Source organism: Megalobrama amblycephala, linkage group LG2, assembly GCF_018812025.1.
Source record: "Megalobrama amblycephala isolate DHTTF-2021 linkage group LG2, ASM1881202v1, whole genome shotgun sequence".
Taxonomy (NCBI): Eukaryota; Metazoa; Chordata; class Actinopteri; order Cypriniformes; family Xenocyprididae; genus Megalobrama; species Megalobrama amblycephala.
Window position 1 is genome coordinate 61,591,797 of NC_063045.1, and position 19,656 is coordinate 61,611,452.

Below are 19,656 nucleotides of genomic sequence, written 5' to 3' on the forward strand. Positions count from 1 at the left end.
ATAAAAAAAGAACATTTACAGGAAAACTCGACTCTAAATCACGCTTTGACTATCGTCCAGCCCATAATACCACAGCAGGTTCTGGCTGTTGAGAAGAACTTTTAGCTTGATCATTTATATCGTCTGCATAAATAAATGTGACGACTTAAATCATCGCAAAATATCATCGCACAGCTTTATATGTGAAGTCGGATTTACAACTTCATCCACATACAGTGCGCTCATGTAACGCCATATATAGTGTTTGAGGGTTCGTGTTAAAACTAGAGGATCTTTTTGAAGAGTACAGCATCTTTTCTCACTCAGATTCACCTTTATTTCTATACAGAGTGTTTCAAAGCAGCTTCACGGTGATTATTAGCGTGACAAATGTTGTATTGCCAATAATAGTGCAAAATAACAATAGTGCAGATGGAGTAAACGGGTAAAGTATATTTTAATTTTTTTTCATTTTTTCATTTTTATTTTCAGATTTATTTATATATATATATATATATATATATATATATATATATATATATATATATATATATAAAAATTTAATTCTATTTTATTTATTTTTATTTTCTTATTTTATTGCTTTATTTCATTTTTATATTGCTTATTTATATTTAATTTTTTATTTTATTTTATTTTGCTTATTCTTATTTTTTATTTTATTTTTATATTGCTTATTTTATTGCTTTTATTTTATTGCTTATTTTTATTTTATTCATTTTATTGTATTTTTTTATTTTATTGCTTATTTTTTATTTTTTATTTATTTTTATATTGCTTACTTTTATTTTATTTTATATTTTTTTTATTCTATTTTTTTATTTTATTTAATTTTAGTGCTGATTTTTATTTTATTTTATTGTATTTTATTTTGTATTTTGGCTTTGCTTTGCAAATCTCAACTGTTTGATTGTTTATATCGTCGCAAAATATATTATTATCTATATTATCGCCCAACTATAACGCATGAAGATGTTTATAAACATTAACATCATGTAAAGCTGAAGCTTTGAAACAATGTGTATTATGAAAAGCGCTTTACAAATCAAACTGATTTGACTTGAAGAGACTTCAGGATCTATATCCAAAAATCATCCATTCAGATTTAATTGCCTGTATCTAAATATAGACTTTTACAGGCTTTTCCAGAGTCATTTCCTGTCAAAAACAAAGAGCAACAGGAAACAGGAATTCTGCTCTTTTGACTTGAACCCCTAGCAACCTTTTGAAGCAATGGACCCTGTTTCTAGGGTTATTCTACAGGGACTTTTAATTTGACAGGAAAGAGTTTTATAAGCATGCAAAGAGTTTTCCATGAATGCCAATCCCAGTAAAATCCGAGCACGATCCGTACGACCGCAGCGTGTTGAGCATTAGCTTGAGCCGATCTGGTTTTAATCGTGAAGTCAATGAAAACTCGTCCGTCATGTCAGGCTGGCTCACTCCGCTCTCTGATTTACAGCTTTCGTGAGTTTGTGTGCTAAAAATTGCGAGCGTTTGGATTCATTGCCAGGGAGGCCGGGTGAAAGTGGTGTGGGTCTGATCTGACTTTGAACAAGCCTTTATTTAGGCTGGTGAGAGAAGATAAAGAGTTGGTGTTATCATACATGTTTGCATTGACCATCGCGTGACATCAAGTCATGTATTCTGTTTGACCAGTTACAGTTTTTACTCTCATTTGTTGCTTGTGTTCATTGTGAACCCGTCACACGTCACCTTTCTCCACTGTGGCTCTGTTTTATTTCTCCAGGGTCTGTAGAGACTGAACAGGCTTGTCCTCATTAAGCCGACCGACACACATGCTGTTGACCCGTAATTAACCGATCACAGACACACAAGTGTGTTTGAGGGTTTGTGTTTCTGTGTTTAATCTTTTTGACGAGTACAGCATCTTTTCTCACTGTCTGTTTCAGTTTAGTGTGATATACTTTATACACTTATATTGCCAATAGCAATTGTGCAGATGGAGTAAACAAGTAAAGGAACAGTTTCAGTAATGGTATTTTTTTCTTATATTGTTTTATATTTTGTTTTATTTAGTTTTGCTTTATTTATTTATTTATTTATTTATTTATTTTAGAACGCTTCGCTCTTCTTTTTTTTTTTTTTTTTTTTGCAAAATTCATATTATTTTATTTTTATATTTTATTATATTATATATATATTTTTTATTTTGCTTTTCTATGTTTTTGCAACATTCATAATATATTATATATTTATTTTATTGTTTTATATTGTTGTTTTTTTATTTCATATTGCATTATATTTTAATTTACTTTGCTTTTTTATTTTATTTTTATTTTGTTTTGACAACATTCATATTATATTTTATATTTTTTATTTTATTGTTTTATATTGCTTTTTTATTTTATATTTTATATTTTATTATTTGGCTTTACTTTGCTATTTTATTTTTTATCTTGTTTTGGCAACATTCATATTAGATTAGTTTTTTATTGTTTTATATTTCTTTTGTTTTATATTGCATTTTAATTATTTATTTATTTCATTTTGCTTTGCTTGTCTTTTTTGGGGCAACATTCATACCATATTTTTATTTTATTATTTTATATTGCTTTTTTTGCATTATATTATATTTTATGATATTATTATTATTATTATTATTATTATTATTTTTTTAATTTTTTTATTATAATGCTTTTTTATTTTTTCGCATTGCTTTTCTATTTTTTGCAACATTCATAATATATTTTATTTTATTGTGTTATATTGTTTTTTTATTTCATATTGCATTATATTTTATTATTTTGCTTTTTCTATTTTTATTTTATTTTGTTTTGGCAACACTCATATATAATATTTTTAATTTAATTTTATATTGCTTTTTTTATTTATTTTATATTTTTTATTTTAATTTGCTTTGCTTTGCTATTTTATTTTCTATTTTGTTTTGGCAACATTCATATTATATTATTTTTTTATTATTATTGTATTGTTTTGTTTTATATTGCATTTTTTATTTATTTATTTTTTGATTTGCTTTATTTTTTATTTTGTTTTGGCAAAAGCCAATATAATCAGATTAGTAAATTGTGATGGTAACAAGATATTTCATTGATATTTTGCTGTCTGATGTGTCTTGAACGTTTGATGCCTTTTAATAAATGTGCTATTTATAAAGTGTCCACTACCCATGGACTTACAGAGATAAAGTGAGTAGCATTCAACTGGTCATGTGATCTCAATCCACTCTGTGCAGAATAAGTCCACTGTTATTAGGCTGCTCACTAGAGTCACATGAGTGGACGTCATTGAAAACAGTTTTTTCAAAAGTACTATTCATTATTCACATTGCACCTCACAAGTTTTCTTTTATACTCATATGTTTCTGGGAGCTTTCTTTCAGTAACAGCCATGGAAATGAAAGCTCTTGCAGTTTGTTCCTCCAGCACTGGCTTTCTTTCTTCCTTCTCCGGCTTTGGAATGTTCTGTTTTGTTTGTGTTGCCATGGAGATCGACCTGAGAGTTCCAGACTCGCTCGTATGGATCTCCGGGATCACAGGAACATTAATGACAGGCTGCTTGTGTCCGAGTGGCTTGATACTGATGTTCCTCTGTTTGATGGATTCATTAGGCACATCTGGAGCACATCTGGCTAAAGCGCCTCATATTAGGTGTCAATTATTAGCTATTAGATGTGGAAGCTTTTCCATTTATTTCTCTCAAGGTTTAAGTCAATCATCACCGTATAAAAAAAAAAACTTGCAAAGCAACATTTCTCTTTTTCATTTAGTTTAACTTGATTGTATTGAAATAACTGAAATGAAAATTAATATGGATATATTTAAAAACTAGCACATATGTTGCTAGTACGTGCTATCGCACTGCTAGCATATTCCAGATTGATCCAGATAGTTCCTGGATGGATGGATGGATGGATGGATGGATGGATTGATTGCTCGGTAGATGGATGGATGATTGATGGATTGCTGTATGGATGGATGGATGGATGGATGATTGCTCGGAAGATGGATGGATGGATTGCTCTGAAGATGGATGGATTGATGGATTGATTGCTCTGTGGATGGATGATGGATGGATGGATTGCTCGGAAGATGGATGGATTGGTGGATTGATTGCTCGGTAGATGGATGGATGAAGGATGGATGGATTGCTCTGTGGATGATGGATGGATGGATTGCTCTGTGGATGATGGATGGATGGATTGCTCTGTGGATGGATGGATGGATGGATGGATGGATTGCTCTGTGGATGGATGGATGGATGGATGGATGGATTGCTCGGTGGATGGATGGATGGATTGCTCTGTGGATGGATGGATGGATGGATGGATTGCTCGGTGGATGGATAGATAGATGGATGGATTTATTGCTCGATGGATGGATGGATTGCTCGGATGGATGGATGGATTGATTGCTCGGTGGATGGATGTATGGATGGATGAATGGATTGCTCTGTGGATGGATGGATAGATGGATGGATTTATTGCTCGGTGGATGGATGGATGGATTGATTGCTCGGTGGATGGATGGATGGATTGATTGCTCGGTGGATGGATGGATGGATGGATGGATTGATTGCTCGGTGGATGGATGGATGGATTGATTGCTCGGTGGATGGATGGATGGATTGATTGCTCGGTGGATGGATGGATGGATGGATGGATGGATTGCTCTGTGGATGGATGGATTGATTGCTCGATGGATGGATTGATTGCTCGATGGATGGATTGATTGCTCGGTAGATGGATGGATGGATGGATTGATTGCTCGGTGGATGGATGGATGGATGGATTGATTGCTCGGTGGATGAATGGATGGATTGCTCGGATGGATGGATTGATTGCTCGGATGGATGGATTGATTGCTCGATGGATGGATGGATTGATTGCTCGGTGGATGGATGTATTGATGGATGAATGGATTGCTGTGTGGATTGATGGATGGATGGATGATTGCTCGGGACATGGATGGATGGATTGCTTGGTGGATGGATGGATGGATGGATTGCTCAGATGGATGGATTGATTGCTCGGTGGATGGATGGATGGATTGATTGCTCGGTGGATGGATGTATGGATGGATGAATGGATTGCTGTGTGGATGGATGGATGGATGATTGCTCGGGACATGGATGGATGGATTGCTTGGTGGATGGATGGATGGATAGATGGATTGCTCGGATGGATTGATTGCTCGGTAGATGGATGGATGGATGGATGGATAGATGGATGGATTGATTGCTCGGTGGATGGATGGATGGATGGATTGATTGCTCGGTGGATGGATGTATGGATGGATGAATGGATTGCTGTGTGGATGGATGGATGGATGGATGGATGATTGCTCGGAAGATGGATGGATGAAGGATGGATGGATTGATTGCTGTGTGGATGGATGGATGGATGGATGGATGGATGGATGGATGGATGATTGCTCGGGAGATGGATGGATGGATTGCTTGGTGGATGGATGGATGGATGGATGGTTGGATGGATGATTGCTTGGAAGATAGATGGATGGATTACTCAGTGGATGGATGGATTGTTTGCTGGATGGATGGATGGATGGATGGATGGATTGCTCTGTGGATGGATAGATGGATGGATGATGAATGATTGCTCGGTGGATGGATGGATGAATGGATGGTTGGATGGATGATTGCTTGGAAGATAGATGGATGGATTACTCAGTGGATGGATGGATTGTTTGCTGGATGGATGGATGGATGGATGGATGGATGGATGGATTGATTGCTCGGTAGATAGATGGATAGATGATGGATGATGGATGGATTGATTGCTCGATGGATGGATATTAGATGGATGTTGCTGAATCATCCTAAATATATTAATTTATACCATCAAAATTATTTTTCATGAGTTGAATCAAGTAAAACGACTTTTTAAGGAAACAACAGCAGGTTCCAGTGAATCACTGATGCTGGAGTAACTCTGTCCAGAAGGAATCAGGCTCTTCTTCTCAAGACAAATGTTCCTACACTTCAGTGTGTTTGTACTTTTATTGTATAAAATAGTCCGTGTGACGTAAGAGATGTATTTCAGGAACACGATGTTGAAACACCTGGTTTGTCCCGAAACGCTCCTGGAATGTTTGACAGTGAGAGAAATCTCCCAGATCCATATAAGGCCTTTAAAGAGACGTTAAACCACCTTAACAAGCTCTCTGTGACTCCACGTCTGAAAAATGCAGCGTCCAGAAACTCATTCATTCAGCCGCTGAAAATGAAGCCCATCAGCATTTCAATCGGCCCGTGTGACTGTGTGAGGCCCTCCGGGGGGAAAAACACCGGCTTGCTTTGAGTCACTCCATGAGTGTGGTCCTAATGCGTTGACAGCAAGATCTTGTAACATATCGGCACGTTTTCAAGTCTCGATAAAGATTAATGGAGGAAAAGCAGGCGTTCCACTAAAGTTAACTTTCAAATATTATCTTTCCACAGTTAAAGGAGGAATGCCTTCATAAGGCGAGAATCTCTGTTCTTCAAATGTTAAACTTTTGGCTTTTTATTGAGCCAAAATTCAGCATTAGTAGTACCAGAAATAACTGGGTTTGTGGTTTGAGGCGATGCAAACCAGTCCAGCTCATTTGATACGTTTTATAAGTCATTTAACACAGTTGGCAGAAGGTTTGTGGTGATCGTATCATTGCCGAACACACATGTAGATCCACGTTGAACCTGTTTTGGTGCACAAACAGTAAATGATGCATTTTTAATGTAGCTTGATGTAGTTATTGTTAATCGAGGAATGGAAACTTCCCTTGGGCCTTGTTTTGACAACACGCTCGCAAATACACGGATGCATTCGACAGAGAGTGATGATCCATGGGTTTATCGTCAGACATCTTTATGGGGAATTTCACCTTAATTTGATTTGCGTTTGTGACTAATTTGAGAGGCGCACATGGAAGCGTTTGGCTGCCGTCCATGTCCGAACTGAAACGAATGTTGTGTCTTATTTTGTCTGGTTTAGCATAACTCACGTCCGGATAACAACATGTGGCGTTTTTCTTCATCAGTTATACTCTGAAGTGCTTCTCTGTAATTATTCACATCACCATACTTCACATGGCTGGTGTTTTAGCCACTGTTCTCTCATTTCTGCCTCCTCTTCGGTTTAAATTGAGACGCAACGAGTCTTGGTGGCTCAAATGAAGTTTTAGATTAAGGCCCTCTTCATGTAAATGTCACTGGTTACTGGGATTGCGAGCCTGTTTTGGGGATGTTATGTGATAAGTGTGTGTGTGTGTGACGTGGCCCGTGATACCCTCAGACGGCTATAAAAGGAGAACGGCCGCAGAACTTCGGTGTCGTATCTGAGCAACCGTTCATTAGCGTTTACTGCCCGGCATTAAACCGGCGCTGATTCTGCGGCGCGTTCGACGACTGCCAAGTGGAAGAGGGCGAGTATCTCGTCCATTTGGCTTTCTAGAGATGCTTATCTGCCAAACGCATGTCATGGGAAGTGTTCGGCTTCGGTTTATACCAAACAAAGGTTATTTGTCCCGTTTGTTTCATAATAAGGTCAGTGTGAAATGAAGGAATAGACCCTGTTTACTTTCTTTCTGGTGTTGCTGGCCTTACTGGGAATGTGAAATATATATATATATATATATATATATATATATATATATATATATATATATATATATATATATATATATATATATATATATATATATATATACTTCAATTATTATTTAAATGTATATATAGATTTGTTCCATTATTACATATATTTAATATTATTTTTTATATTTATATAATGATATATTTTATATAATTTTAAATTGTGTATATATTTTATTTATAATTATTATTTTTAGTTTATGTATTATATATTTATATAAATCCAAATAAATCCATCCATCCAAATCCAAATTTATATATTTATAATTGATATAATTATAAATTTTTATTTTCATTATTATTATAAAAAAGAAAAAAATATAAATATATATATATATATATATATATATATATATATATATATATATATATATATATATATATATATATGTGTATATATAAAATTTATTTTTTTTTATTTATATATTTATTTGTGTATTTTTTTATTTTATTATTTCCTCATAGAATGTTTATAATGTATACATCACATTATGTAAGTAAAATAGCTTTCAAACTGTGTTTTCTGTTGGCTTAAAGGTAGAAACGTAGACATGTAAAAGTTCTCCTGTCACACATGATCATAACTCGGCGTACAACATCTGTTAAAAAGCCTTGTTAATCTTTCATTTTGAAAATGCTGCTAGAAATATGATGGATAAAACATTTAAAGGCAAACGTAAAGAAAACTGTGAGATGTTCTGTTTGATTTGGGGTGGAGTTCTCCTCTGCGGTGGGATTTGATCCTTGTTGCCTTTAGCTTTATGAGGCTGAGGTTTAGTTTATGACGTTAATAAAAGTGATGACTGCTGGGACTCATGCTAATGTTAAGCGGCTTTCATACACACACGTGTCTGTATCAGTTTAGCGTGTTCTCTGACCGGGTGAAGACCCCTCCGCTCTCGTCTTGTTCCTGTGTTCTCGGGTCTCCTTGGCCCATTAAATTCGATTCAGGCTTTGAGGCCCGGCTGTTGTCTTTGACCTAATGACTCGAAGAGCGCTGGATTAGTGTGTGTGACCCCGTCAGACTCCCAGAGGTGCGTCCTTAGAGTTGTGGGACGGAATTTAAAGTTGTGACCTGCTGCTGGAATAATGCAATGTGGCGTAGATCATTATAGGGCCATTTTTTCCATTTCATTTTTTCTGGACTCAGATTTAATGTTTAAATGAAATGTTAGGAATCAAAAATCATGTGTAATTAATTGAAATCGTGAACTTATACAAGTAAATTCCATTTTTATGACTGGATTTCTCAAAATTATAGGGCCCTAATTTCTGAACATGTCAAGATGAGAGACTTTTATTGGTCACATTAAGCCTTTTTGTCTTTTAAAGATAACAAGAAATCACAATTCACTTTCTTGAAGGAACATTTCACATAAACATACCTGTGCTCATGTTGCTCTAAACGCGTTTGACCCTAAAAAAATATCATGGAATCAGGCAAAACTTTTGACAGGATGAAGTGTTTCTTTCATCAATCCCGCATCACAAATGTTGTTTTAAAGCTGTTGGCCAAGAGCAGAGCAAGTCTTAATCTGACTCCGGAGGTGGGAAGGTGCTTTAGTTGAGTTAGTTGCTTAGCAGATGTGAAATGATGAATGACTGATATTCATCATGCATGGTTGCATAATTCCTCACATGCACACCTGTGCATGAGTCCTTCTTGCTCAGACACATCGAGCAGCACAGACTCCATGCCAGCTCACTTTATAGTATGCAAGATTAACTGAAATTTATACAATTTAATCTATTAAAACTAGTGCTGTCAAATCGATTAATCGCGATTAATCATATATATCTGGGATGAAACGCCCTTTTTCACAATGCATGCGATCCTTCTTGGAAAATTTTTCAAAGATAAACTTTTAAACCTTTTTGTTAGAGATGCACCGATACTAATTTTTTCTACTGATATCCGATTATTTAGAGTGATATCTGCCGATAACGATACCAATAGTTTGGGGGTTCTGCCTTTTATACCTTTTTTTTTTTTTTAAATTAATGATAATTATAATTAATCATTTTATTTTAAATTATTATGTTGAAAGAAATGCAAATAAAAACATTATTCTCCATTTCATCAACTTATTTCACAATAAAAAAACACATTACTCAAATTAATATTAACATGCATTCTGAAGATTAATAAGACTTAACTTTCTGAATATTATTAATTCATATAATTACTATTAATATTGAACATCAAACAAATCACAAATTCAGTGCATTTTCCTGCCCTCTTTTGATTGGCCGAAAATATCCCTGACTATCGGCTGTTTTTAAACTATCGACCGATACTGATTATTGGCCGATATATCGGTGCATCTTTTCTTTTTATCTGAGCTTTATTTTGTTAACCCGTTTCTCACTATGAAAAAGCATCTCATTAGAATATAATGATGGGGAAACACTTGTTTAGTTTGTGGAAATATAATATGAAATTCATATTTATACTTTTTGGTATTGGATGAAATATAACATGCATTTCTCTTGACTGGGGTTGCACGATATATCGGCCACCATATCGGTATCGGCCAATATCAATATTCATTTTTAATATTATCGTTATCGGCCAGATAATAAAATTTGGCCGATAAATAATGCATTATTTCCTTCAGCTGAGACATTTCAGAAATTATATTCTATATATAAATAAATATTACATTTCTAAGGCAGTTTTGCTTGTATTCTTGGTATTGAGGATGCATTTCAACAAGCTTAGTGAAACAATAAATCCAAGATGGAAGAATAAACAATATATCGGCTACCATATCGGTATCGGCCGATATATGTTGATTTATTTATCGTTATCGGCCCGATTAAGAAAATTTGGCCAATATATATTAAAGCCGATAAATAATGGATGATTTCCTTCAGCTGAGACACTTCAGATGTTTGCCATGATGGTTTTGAATTGCTTGAAATATGATTGAAATCACTTCAAAAAGGAAAATACACTTAAATACAACATGTGCAGCGCAAGTCTGTCATTTCGGCTACACAAAATTATAATGAGAACATTATAATTGTGTGCTTGGGACATGGATTTTAATGGTGAGACTTTTGTTTTTGTAATCAGGCTCTCAAAAATTATAAACTTTGATTTAGATTTATCGGTAAATATATCGGTTATCGGCTTTCAAATATAAAGAATTATCGGTTATCGGTATCGGCCTAAATTTTCATATCGGTGCATCCCTACTCTTGACTTTTGTTGACCATCTTGGATATTTTTTTTTTCTGTAGTTGCAGTGCATTCTGGGATACCTGTAAAGAATACATGTGAGGCTTTTAAGACTCTCTGAGAATCTCCACAGAAGCTGTTTAGTTTTATTTTCGTTTGTGTAAATCATTGGAGTAAAGACTTTCCTTCCCCTGCTGTAGTTATCTAGTAAGGTATCGGGTTGTTTATTAGTCCAGACAAGAGCGAGGATGGTTTCTAAGATGGAGTCTAATAGCCCGTCAGGTCTAATCTGATCAGGTCGACAGCACTGCAGCGTCTCGGAGCTACAGATTTAAAGCCCCTAATAAATTACAGCTGGACTCCCGTGTCTCCTGAAGCTAGTATTTCATCAGCGTCTGCTCGCGTGAACGTCTCGCCGCACTTCTGCATCAAAGTATGGATCCGTCTTTCAATTAGGGCCAATAGGGTCAAAGGTCAGTGGAGCATCAGTCATTTGTTGATCTGCAGCTTCTGTGAATGGTTTGATTATTAACAGCCAGATCTTTCAGCTGTATAATCATTATCTGTCCAGAACTGCTTTTAAGTCTGGAGATGTACGGCTTACGAGATTTATTACATTGACATCAAAGCGAGTGGTCTGCGGTAGGAAGTTATTGTTATAACCACTGTCATTGTGAACGAAAACTATTAAAATCTATTAAAAATAAAGCTTAAATCAGTTTAATCAGGGTAAAGTAACTCGACACAATTGAAGTCGAGCAAAAAAAACATTTCTGCTCGAATTTTTTTTATTTAATTTGTTGAAAGATTGATTATTTGTTAGAAATTATTTGTTTGAAGACTACCACCTCTCTTTTTAATTAAACTCACAATAAATGTAGCTTAAAGAATTCAAACTTTGAAAAATTTTACTCGTTTGATTTGTGAGAAACAGACTGGATTTACATTTGCATTTTTTTTTTTTCCTGTGAATTTCTCTTCTGTAAATCACAGTTTAAACACTGTTTTAAAAGGTGATATATATGTAAAGCTTTACTTGCGCGTACACTCTAAAAAAAAAATGCTGGGTTAAAAAACCCAAGTTGGGTTAAAAATGGACAAACCCAGCTATTGGGTTGCTTTAACCAAGCTGTTGAGTTAAATGTTTGCCCAACGTTGTTTTAACCCAGCGAAGTGGATGTTTTAACCCAGTGAATTGGTTGTTTTAACCCAGCGGGTTGGGTTGTTTTAACCCAGCGAATTGGATGTTTTAACCCAGCGAATTGGTTGTTTTTAACCCAGCGTTTGGGTTGTTTTATCCCAGCGAATTGGGTTGTTTTAAGCCAGCGAATTGGATGTTTTAACCCAGCGAATTGGGTTGTTTTAACCCAGCGGGTTGGGTTGTTTTAACCCAGCGAATTGGTTGTTTTTAACCCAGCGAATTGGGTTGTTTTAACCCAGCGAATTGGATGTTTTAACCCAGCGAATTGGTTGTTTTTAACCCAGCGTTTGGGTTGTTTTATCCCAGCGAATTGGGTTGTTTTAAGCCAGCGAATTGGGTTGTTTTAACCCAGCGAATTGGTTGTTTTTAACCCAGCGAATTGGATGTTTTAACCCAGTGAATTGGTTGTTTTTAACCCAGCGAATTGGGTTGTTTTTAACCCAGAGATTGGGTTGTTTTATCCCAGCGAATTGGGTTGTTTTAAGCCAGCGAATTGGATGTTTTAACCCAGCGAATTGGATGTTTTAACCCAGCGAATTGGGTTGTTTTAACCCAGCGGGTTGGGTTGTTTTAACCCAGCGAATTGGTTTTTTTTAACCCAGCGAATTGGGTTGTTTTAACCCAGCGAATTGGTTGTTTTTAACCCAGAGAATTGGGTTCTTTTTAACCCAGAGATTGGGTTGTTTTATCCCAGCGAATTGGGTTGTTTTAAGCCAGCGAATTGGGTTGTTTTAAGCCAGCGAATTGGATGTTTTAACCCAGCGAATTGGTTGTTTTTAACCCAGCGAATTGGGTTGTTTTTAACCCAGAGATTGGGTTGTTTTAACCCAGCGAATTGAATGTTTTAACCCAGCGGCTTGGGTTGTTTTATCCCAGCGGCTTGGGTTGTTTTAACCCAGCGAATTGGGTTGTTTTAACCCAGCGAATTGGGTTGTTTTTAACCCAGAGGTTGGGTTGTTTTAACCCAGCGAATTGGTGATTTTTAACCCAGCGAATTGGCTGTTTTTAACCCAGCTAATTGAATGTTTTAACCCAGTGAATTGGTTGTTTTTAACCCAGCGAATTGGGTTGTTTTATCGCAGCGAATTGGGTTGTTTTATCGCAGCGAATTGGGTTGTTTTAACCCAGCGAATTGAATGTTTTTAACCCAGCGAATTGGGTTGTTTTTAACCCAGAGATTGGGCTGTTTTAACCCAGCGAATTGGTTGTTTTTAACCCAGCGAATTGAATGTTTTAACCCAACGAATTGGGTTGTTTTATCCCAGCGGCTTGGGTTGTTTTAACCCAGCGAATTGGTTGTTTTTAACCCAGAGAATTGGGTTCTTTTTAACCCAGAGATTGGGTTGTTTTATCCCAGCGAATTGGGTTGTTTTAAGCCAGCGAATTGGGTTGTTTTAAGCCAGCGAATTGGATGTTTTAACCCAGCGAATTGGTTGTTTTTAACCCAGCGAATTGGGTTGTTTTAACCCAGCGAATTGGATGTTTTAACCCAGCGAATTGGTTGTTTTTAACCCAGCGTTTGGGTTGTTTTATCCCAGCGAATTGGGTTGTTTTAAGCCAGCGAATTGGGTTGTTTTAACCCAGCGAATTGGTTGTTTTTAACCCAGCGAATTGGATGTTTTAACCCAGTGAATTGGTTGTTTTTAACCCAGCGAATTGGGTTGTTTTTAACCCAGAGATTGGGTTGTTTTATCCCAGCGAATTGGGTTGTTTTAAGCCAGCGAATTGGATGTTTTAACCCAGCGAATTGGATGTTTTAACCCAGCGAATTGGGTTGTTTTAACCCAGCGGGTTGGGTTGTTTTAACCCAGCGAATTGGTTTTTTTTAACCCAGCGAATTGGGTTGTTTTAACCCAGCGAATTGGTTGTTTTTAACCCAGAGAATTGGGTTCTTTTTAACCCAGAGATTGGGTTGTTTTATCCCAGCGAATTGGGTTGTTTTAAGCCAGCGAATTGGGTTGTTTTAAGCCAGCGAATTGGATGTTTTAACCCAGCGAATTGGTTGTTTTTAACCCAGCGAATTGGGTTGTTTTTAACCCAGAGATTGGGTTGTTTTAACCCAGCGAATTGAATGTTTTAACCCAGCGGCTTGGGTTGTTTTATCCCAGCGGCTTGGGTTGTTTTAACCCAGCGAATTGGGTTGTTTTAACCCAGCGAATTGGGTTGTTTTTAACCCAGAGGTTGGGTTGTTTTAACCCAGCGAATTGGTGATTTTTAACCCAGCGAATTGGCTGTTTTTAACCCAGCTAATTGAATGTTTTAACCCAGTGAATTGGTTGTTTTTAACCCAGCGAATTGGGTTGTTTTATCGCAGCGAATTGGGTTGTTTTATCGCAGCGAATTGGGTTGTTTTAACCCAGCGAATTGAATGTTTTTAACCCAGCGAATTGGGTTGTTTTTAACCCAGAGATTGGGCTGTTTTAACCCAGCGAATTGGTTGTTTTTAACCCAGCGAATTGAATGTTTTAACCCAACGAATTGGGTTGTTTTATCCCAGCGGCTTGGGTTGTTTTAACCCAGCGAATTGGTTGTTTTTAACCCAGAGAATTGGGTTCTTTTTAACCCAGAGATTGGGTTGTTTTATCCCAGCGAATTGGGTTGTTTTAAGCCAGCGAATTGGGTTGTTTTAAGCCAGCGAATTGGATGTTTTAACCCAGCGAATTGGTTGTTTTTAACCCAGCGAATTGGGTTGTTTTTAACCCAGAGATTGGGTTGTTTTAACCCAGCGAATTGAATGTTTTAACCCAGCGGCTTGGGTTGTTTTATCCCAGCGGCTTGGGTTGTTTTAACCCAGCGAATTGGGTTGTTTTAACCCAGCGAATTGGGTTGTTTTTAACCCAGAGGTTGGGTTGTTTTAACCCAGCGAATTGGTGATTTTTAACCCAGCGAATTGGCTGTTTTTAACCCAGCTAATTGAATGTTTTAACCCAGTGAATTGGTTGTTTTTAACCCAGCGAATTGGGTTGTTTTATCGCAGCGAATTGGGTTGTTTTAACCCAGCGAATTGAATGTTTTTAACCCAGCGAATTGGGTTGTTTTTAACCCAGAGATTGGGCTGTTTTAACCCAGCGAATTGGTTGTTTTTAACCCAGCGAATTGAATGTTTTAACCCAACGAATTGGGTTGTTTTATCCCAGCGGCTTGGGTTGTTTTAACCCAGCGAATTGGTTGTTTTTAACCCAGCGAATTGAATGTTTTAACCCAACGAATTGGGTTGTTTTATCCCAGCGGCTTGGGTTGTTTTAACCCAGCGAATTGGGTTGTTTTTAACCCAGAGAATTGGGTTCTTTTTAACCCAGAGATTGGGTTGTTTTATCCCAGCGAATTGGGTTGTTTTAAGCCAGCGAATTGGGTTGTTTTAAGCCAGCGAATTGGATGTTTTAACCCAGCGAATTGGTTGTTTTTAACCCAGCGAATTGGGTTGTTTTTAACCCAGAGATTGGGTTGTTTTAACCCAGCGAATTGAATGTTTTAACCCAGCGGCTTGGGTTGTTTTATCCCAGCGGCTTGGGTTGTTTTAACCCAGCGAATTGGGTTGTTTTAACCCAGCGAATTGGGTTGTTTTTAACCCAGAGGTTGGGTTGTTTTAACCCAGCGAATTGGTTATTTTTAACCCAGCGAATTGGCTGTTTTTAACCCAGCTAATTGAATGTTTTAACCCAGTGAATTGGTTGTTTTTAACCCAGCGAATTGGGTTGTTTTATCGCAGCGAATTGGGTTGTTTTAACCCAGCGAATTGGTTGTTTTTAACCCAGCGAATTGGGTTGTTTTTAACCCAGAGATTGGGTTGTTTTAACCCAGCGAATTGGTTGTTTTTAACCCAGCGAATTGAATGTTTTAACCCAACGAATTGGGTTGTTTTATCCCAGCGGCTTGGGTTGTTTTAACCCAGCGAATTGGTTGTTTTTAACCCAGCGAATTGAATGTTTTAACCCAACGAATTGGGTTGTTTTATCCCAGCGGCTTGGGTTGTTTTAACCCAGCGAATTGGGTTGTTTTAACCCAGCGAATTGGGTTGTTTTTAACCCAGAGGTTGGGTTGTTTTAACCCAGCGAATTGGTTATTTTTAACCCAGCGAATTGGCTGTTTTTAACCCAGCTAATTGAATGTTTTAACCCAGTGAATTGGTTGTTTTTAACCCAGCGAATTGGGTTGTTTTTAACCCAGCGAATTGGGTTGTTTTTAACCCAGCGAATTGGGTTGTTTTTAACCCAGCGAATTGGGTTGTTTTTAACCCAGAGATTGGGTTGTTTTAACCCAGAGATTGGGTTGTTTTAACCAGCGAATTGGGTTGTTTTTAACCCAGAGATTGGGTTGTTTTAACCCAGCGAATTGTTTGTTTTTAACCCAGCGAATTGAATGTTTTAACCCAGCGAATTGAATGTTTTAACCCAACGAATTGGGTTGTTTTATCCCAGCGGCTTGGGTTGTTTTAACCCAGCGAATTGGTTGTTTTTAACCCAGCGAATTGGGTTGTTTTTAACCCAGAGATTGGGTTGTTTTAACCCAGCGAATTGGGTTGTTTTTAACCCAGAGATTGGGTTGTTTTTAACCCAGAGATTGGGTTGTTTTATCCCAGCGAATTGGGTTGTTTTTAACCCAGCGAATTGGGTTGTTTTTAACCCAGAGATTGGGTTGTTTTAACCCAGCGAATTGGGTTGTTTTTAACCCAGAAATTGGGTTGTTTTAACCCAGCGAATTGTTTGTTTTTAACCCAGCGAATTGAATGTTTTAACCCAGCGAATTGAATGTTTTAACCCAACGAATTGGGTTGTTTTATCCCAGTGGCTTGGGTTGTTTTATCCCAGCGAATTGGGTTGTTTTTACAGGGTTCCCGCGGGGTCTTAAAAAGTCTTAAAAAGTCTAAAATTCTGAACTTTAAATTTAAGGCCTTAAAAAGTCTTAAAAACGGCCAGATTTTCATCCGAGGTCTTAAATTTCATTTAGTCGGGTCTAAAAATTTTTTTTTATCCATTTCCAGAAACGTTACCTGCTGAAAGTTATTACAAAGTAGCAAAAAAGTGGCGAGTCGTAGTTCTTTCTGGGGTATATTGGTGTTGGTATACGCGTTGATAAAACTACAAATCCCGTGATAAATGCAATACCTGCCCGCAAAATACGTCTGCGTCTCCTCAGAGTTACTTTCAACGAGACATGGCTAATCACAGCGTTTTCTGCTGTTGGTTACAAGCGGTACCCAGCTCCATGTACGAGGCTCACTGCGAACTTTGCAAAAAAAAAAAAAAATCAATCAGGTACTCTGGGTGTGAAGGCGCTGGAGTCACACGCCAGAGCGGAGAAACACAAGCTAGCAGCAAAATGCCTTCAGCGGACTCGGCCAATTAGCCTCACCACTGCCGTCGTCCTCCTCAATGCCTGGTCCCTCCGGTCTCCAGCGCAATATCATCGCAGCTCCGTCGAACAACCTTCGGGGAACTTTTGGATCGACTGACACATCGAAAGCCGAGGTGCTTTGGATACTACACACGGTGACTAAACACCACTCATTTAATAGCAGCAGTGAGATTAGCGATCTCTTCCAAGTGATGTTCCCTGATTCAGTATTCGCGAAGACGTACTGCGGGCCCAACAAGATCACTTATGTGGCGAGATTTGGATTGGGGGAGTTTATAAAGGGGGAATTGATTCGTACTCTTACCGGGCCGTATGTCGTAATGTTCAATGAAAGCCACCAGGACCAAGCAGCTTGACGTCCACGTTCGTTTCTGGAACAATGGTATTGTTAAGTCAAGGTACCTGGGCTCACAGTTCATGGGACAGTGCGGGACACACATATCAGATAATGTTAGATAGATAGATAGATAGATAGATAGATAGATAGATAGATAGATACTCTAATTATCCCGAGGTAAGTATCTATCTATCATGGATTATCTGGTGTGTGTGTGTGCGCTACATTGGTTGTTACCTGGGTTGGAGTAGCCTGTTCAATCTCTATTAGGCTATTAATATTCTGTTTTGTAATGTAAATAAATATGAGATGAAATCTATTCTATTTGAGGGCAAGTTTGTTTTAGCCTATTTTCATTTTGGGCCTAAGGTTTTGGGCATTTGGCACATTGTGGTGTGTGGAAGGTTACTAATGTGATTGCTTTATCTGTAAATTAAATTAATGCTTTTTCAAAGCATTAATTACTGAATTCATTGAAATAAAATGATTTTTTCAGAATTTCTTTGATTTGAATATTTTTTGGCAGTGCATCGTGTAGGTCTTAAATTTCAATCTTTATGGTCTTAAAATGTCTTAAAAAGGTCTTAAATTTGACTTACTGAAACCTGCATGAACCCTGTTTTAACCCAGAGGTTGGGTTGCTTTAACCCAGCGAATTGGGTTGTTTTTAACCCAGAGGTTGGGTTGTTTTAACCCAGTGAATTGGTTGTTTTTAACCCAGTGAATTGAATGTTTTAACCCAGTGAATTTGTTGTTTTTAACCCAGCGAATTGGGTTAAATGTTTGCCCAACCTGCTGGGTAGTTTTATATAACTCAACTATTGTTTAAGAATTACTATATTGTTTGCTTAAAATTAACCCAAATGTTGGAAATTAACATTTATTAATAAGTTTAATGGATAATAATTAAATAATAAACATTTATTAAATTTGATTATTAATAAATGTTCACCTTTTTGATTATTATTGTTGCCTCTAGTAATTATGTTTCTGATTTTTAATTTCCAACATATTTTGGGTTCATTTTAAGCCAGACATATAGTCATTTTTAAACAATAGCTTTGGACAGCACATTTAACCCAGCCGCTGGATTAAAACAACCCAATCACTGGGTTTGTCCACATTTTACCCAACTTGGATTTGTTTTTAACCCAGCTTTTTTGAGTGTAAGACTTGATCTCTGTCCGATTTGTAAATGAATCTTTTGAAATGAATCTGCTTCACAGAACCACATGAATCAGATTGAACTCACTGACTCAGTTGAGCGAGTCACAGTGGTTAACGGCTCACTGGATTATCAGTGAAACTACTGTGAGTTAAATCTCTTGTGCACGTCACATGAGAAGTATTATTTGTGTTGTTGCGTATGAATGTTGTTCCAAATCAATTATCATTTCTGCTCCGCAATAAGATAGCAATAGAATCAGACACTTTCTAGGGTTGTGTAGTAGTTCCTCTCTGAACTGTGTGTGTTTGTGTTTGATGTAGCTGACAGATGGAGGAAAGGCAGCTAAAGCCAAGATCAGCGTCGGGGACGTTGTGTTGTCTATCGATGGCATCGCCACGGAGGGAATGACCCACCTGGAAGCCCAGAACAAAATCAAAGCCTGTACGGGGAACCTGAACCTCTCTCTGCTGAGGTAAAACACACACACATATATTAGATCATGATCACAATAGAATGATTTCTGAAGGATCATGTGACACTGAAGACTGGAGTAATGATGCTGAAAATTCTCCTTTGATCACAGAAATAAATTACACTTTACTATATATTCACATAGAAAACAGCTGATTTAAATTGTAAAAATATTTCACTATTTTTACTGTATTTTTATCAAATAAATGCATCCTTGGTGAGTAGAAAAGACGGAAGAGAAACATAAAAAAAAAAAATCGCAGTTATTTCATACTGTTGACCGCTAATGTACCTGCAAACTGCATCGTCCC

General features: G+C 37.0%; 1 protein-coding gene across 4 annotated transcripts in view; it reads left to right on the plus strand.

The window, feature by feature from the left end:
• Nucleotides 1-19,656, plus strand: part of pdlim5b (PDZ and LIM domain 5b) — a 105,685-nt gene that overhangs the window by 33,889 nt on the left and 52,140 nt on the right. For all 4 annotated transcript variants that reach the window (XM_048181355.1, XM_048181353.1, XM_048181357.1 and 1 more), the window contains exon 3: nucleotides 19,195-19,346. In XM_048181355.1, the coding sequence (XP_048037312.1) occupies nucleotides 19,195-19,346 (152 nt within the window). The remainder of the gene's footprint in view (nucleotides 1-19,194; nucleotides 19,347-19,656) is intronic.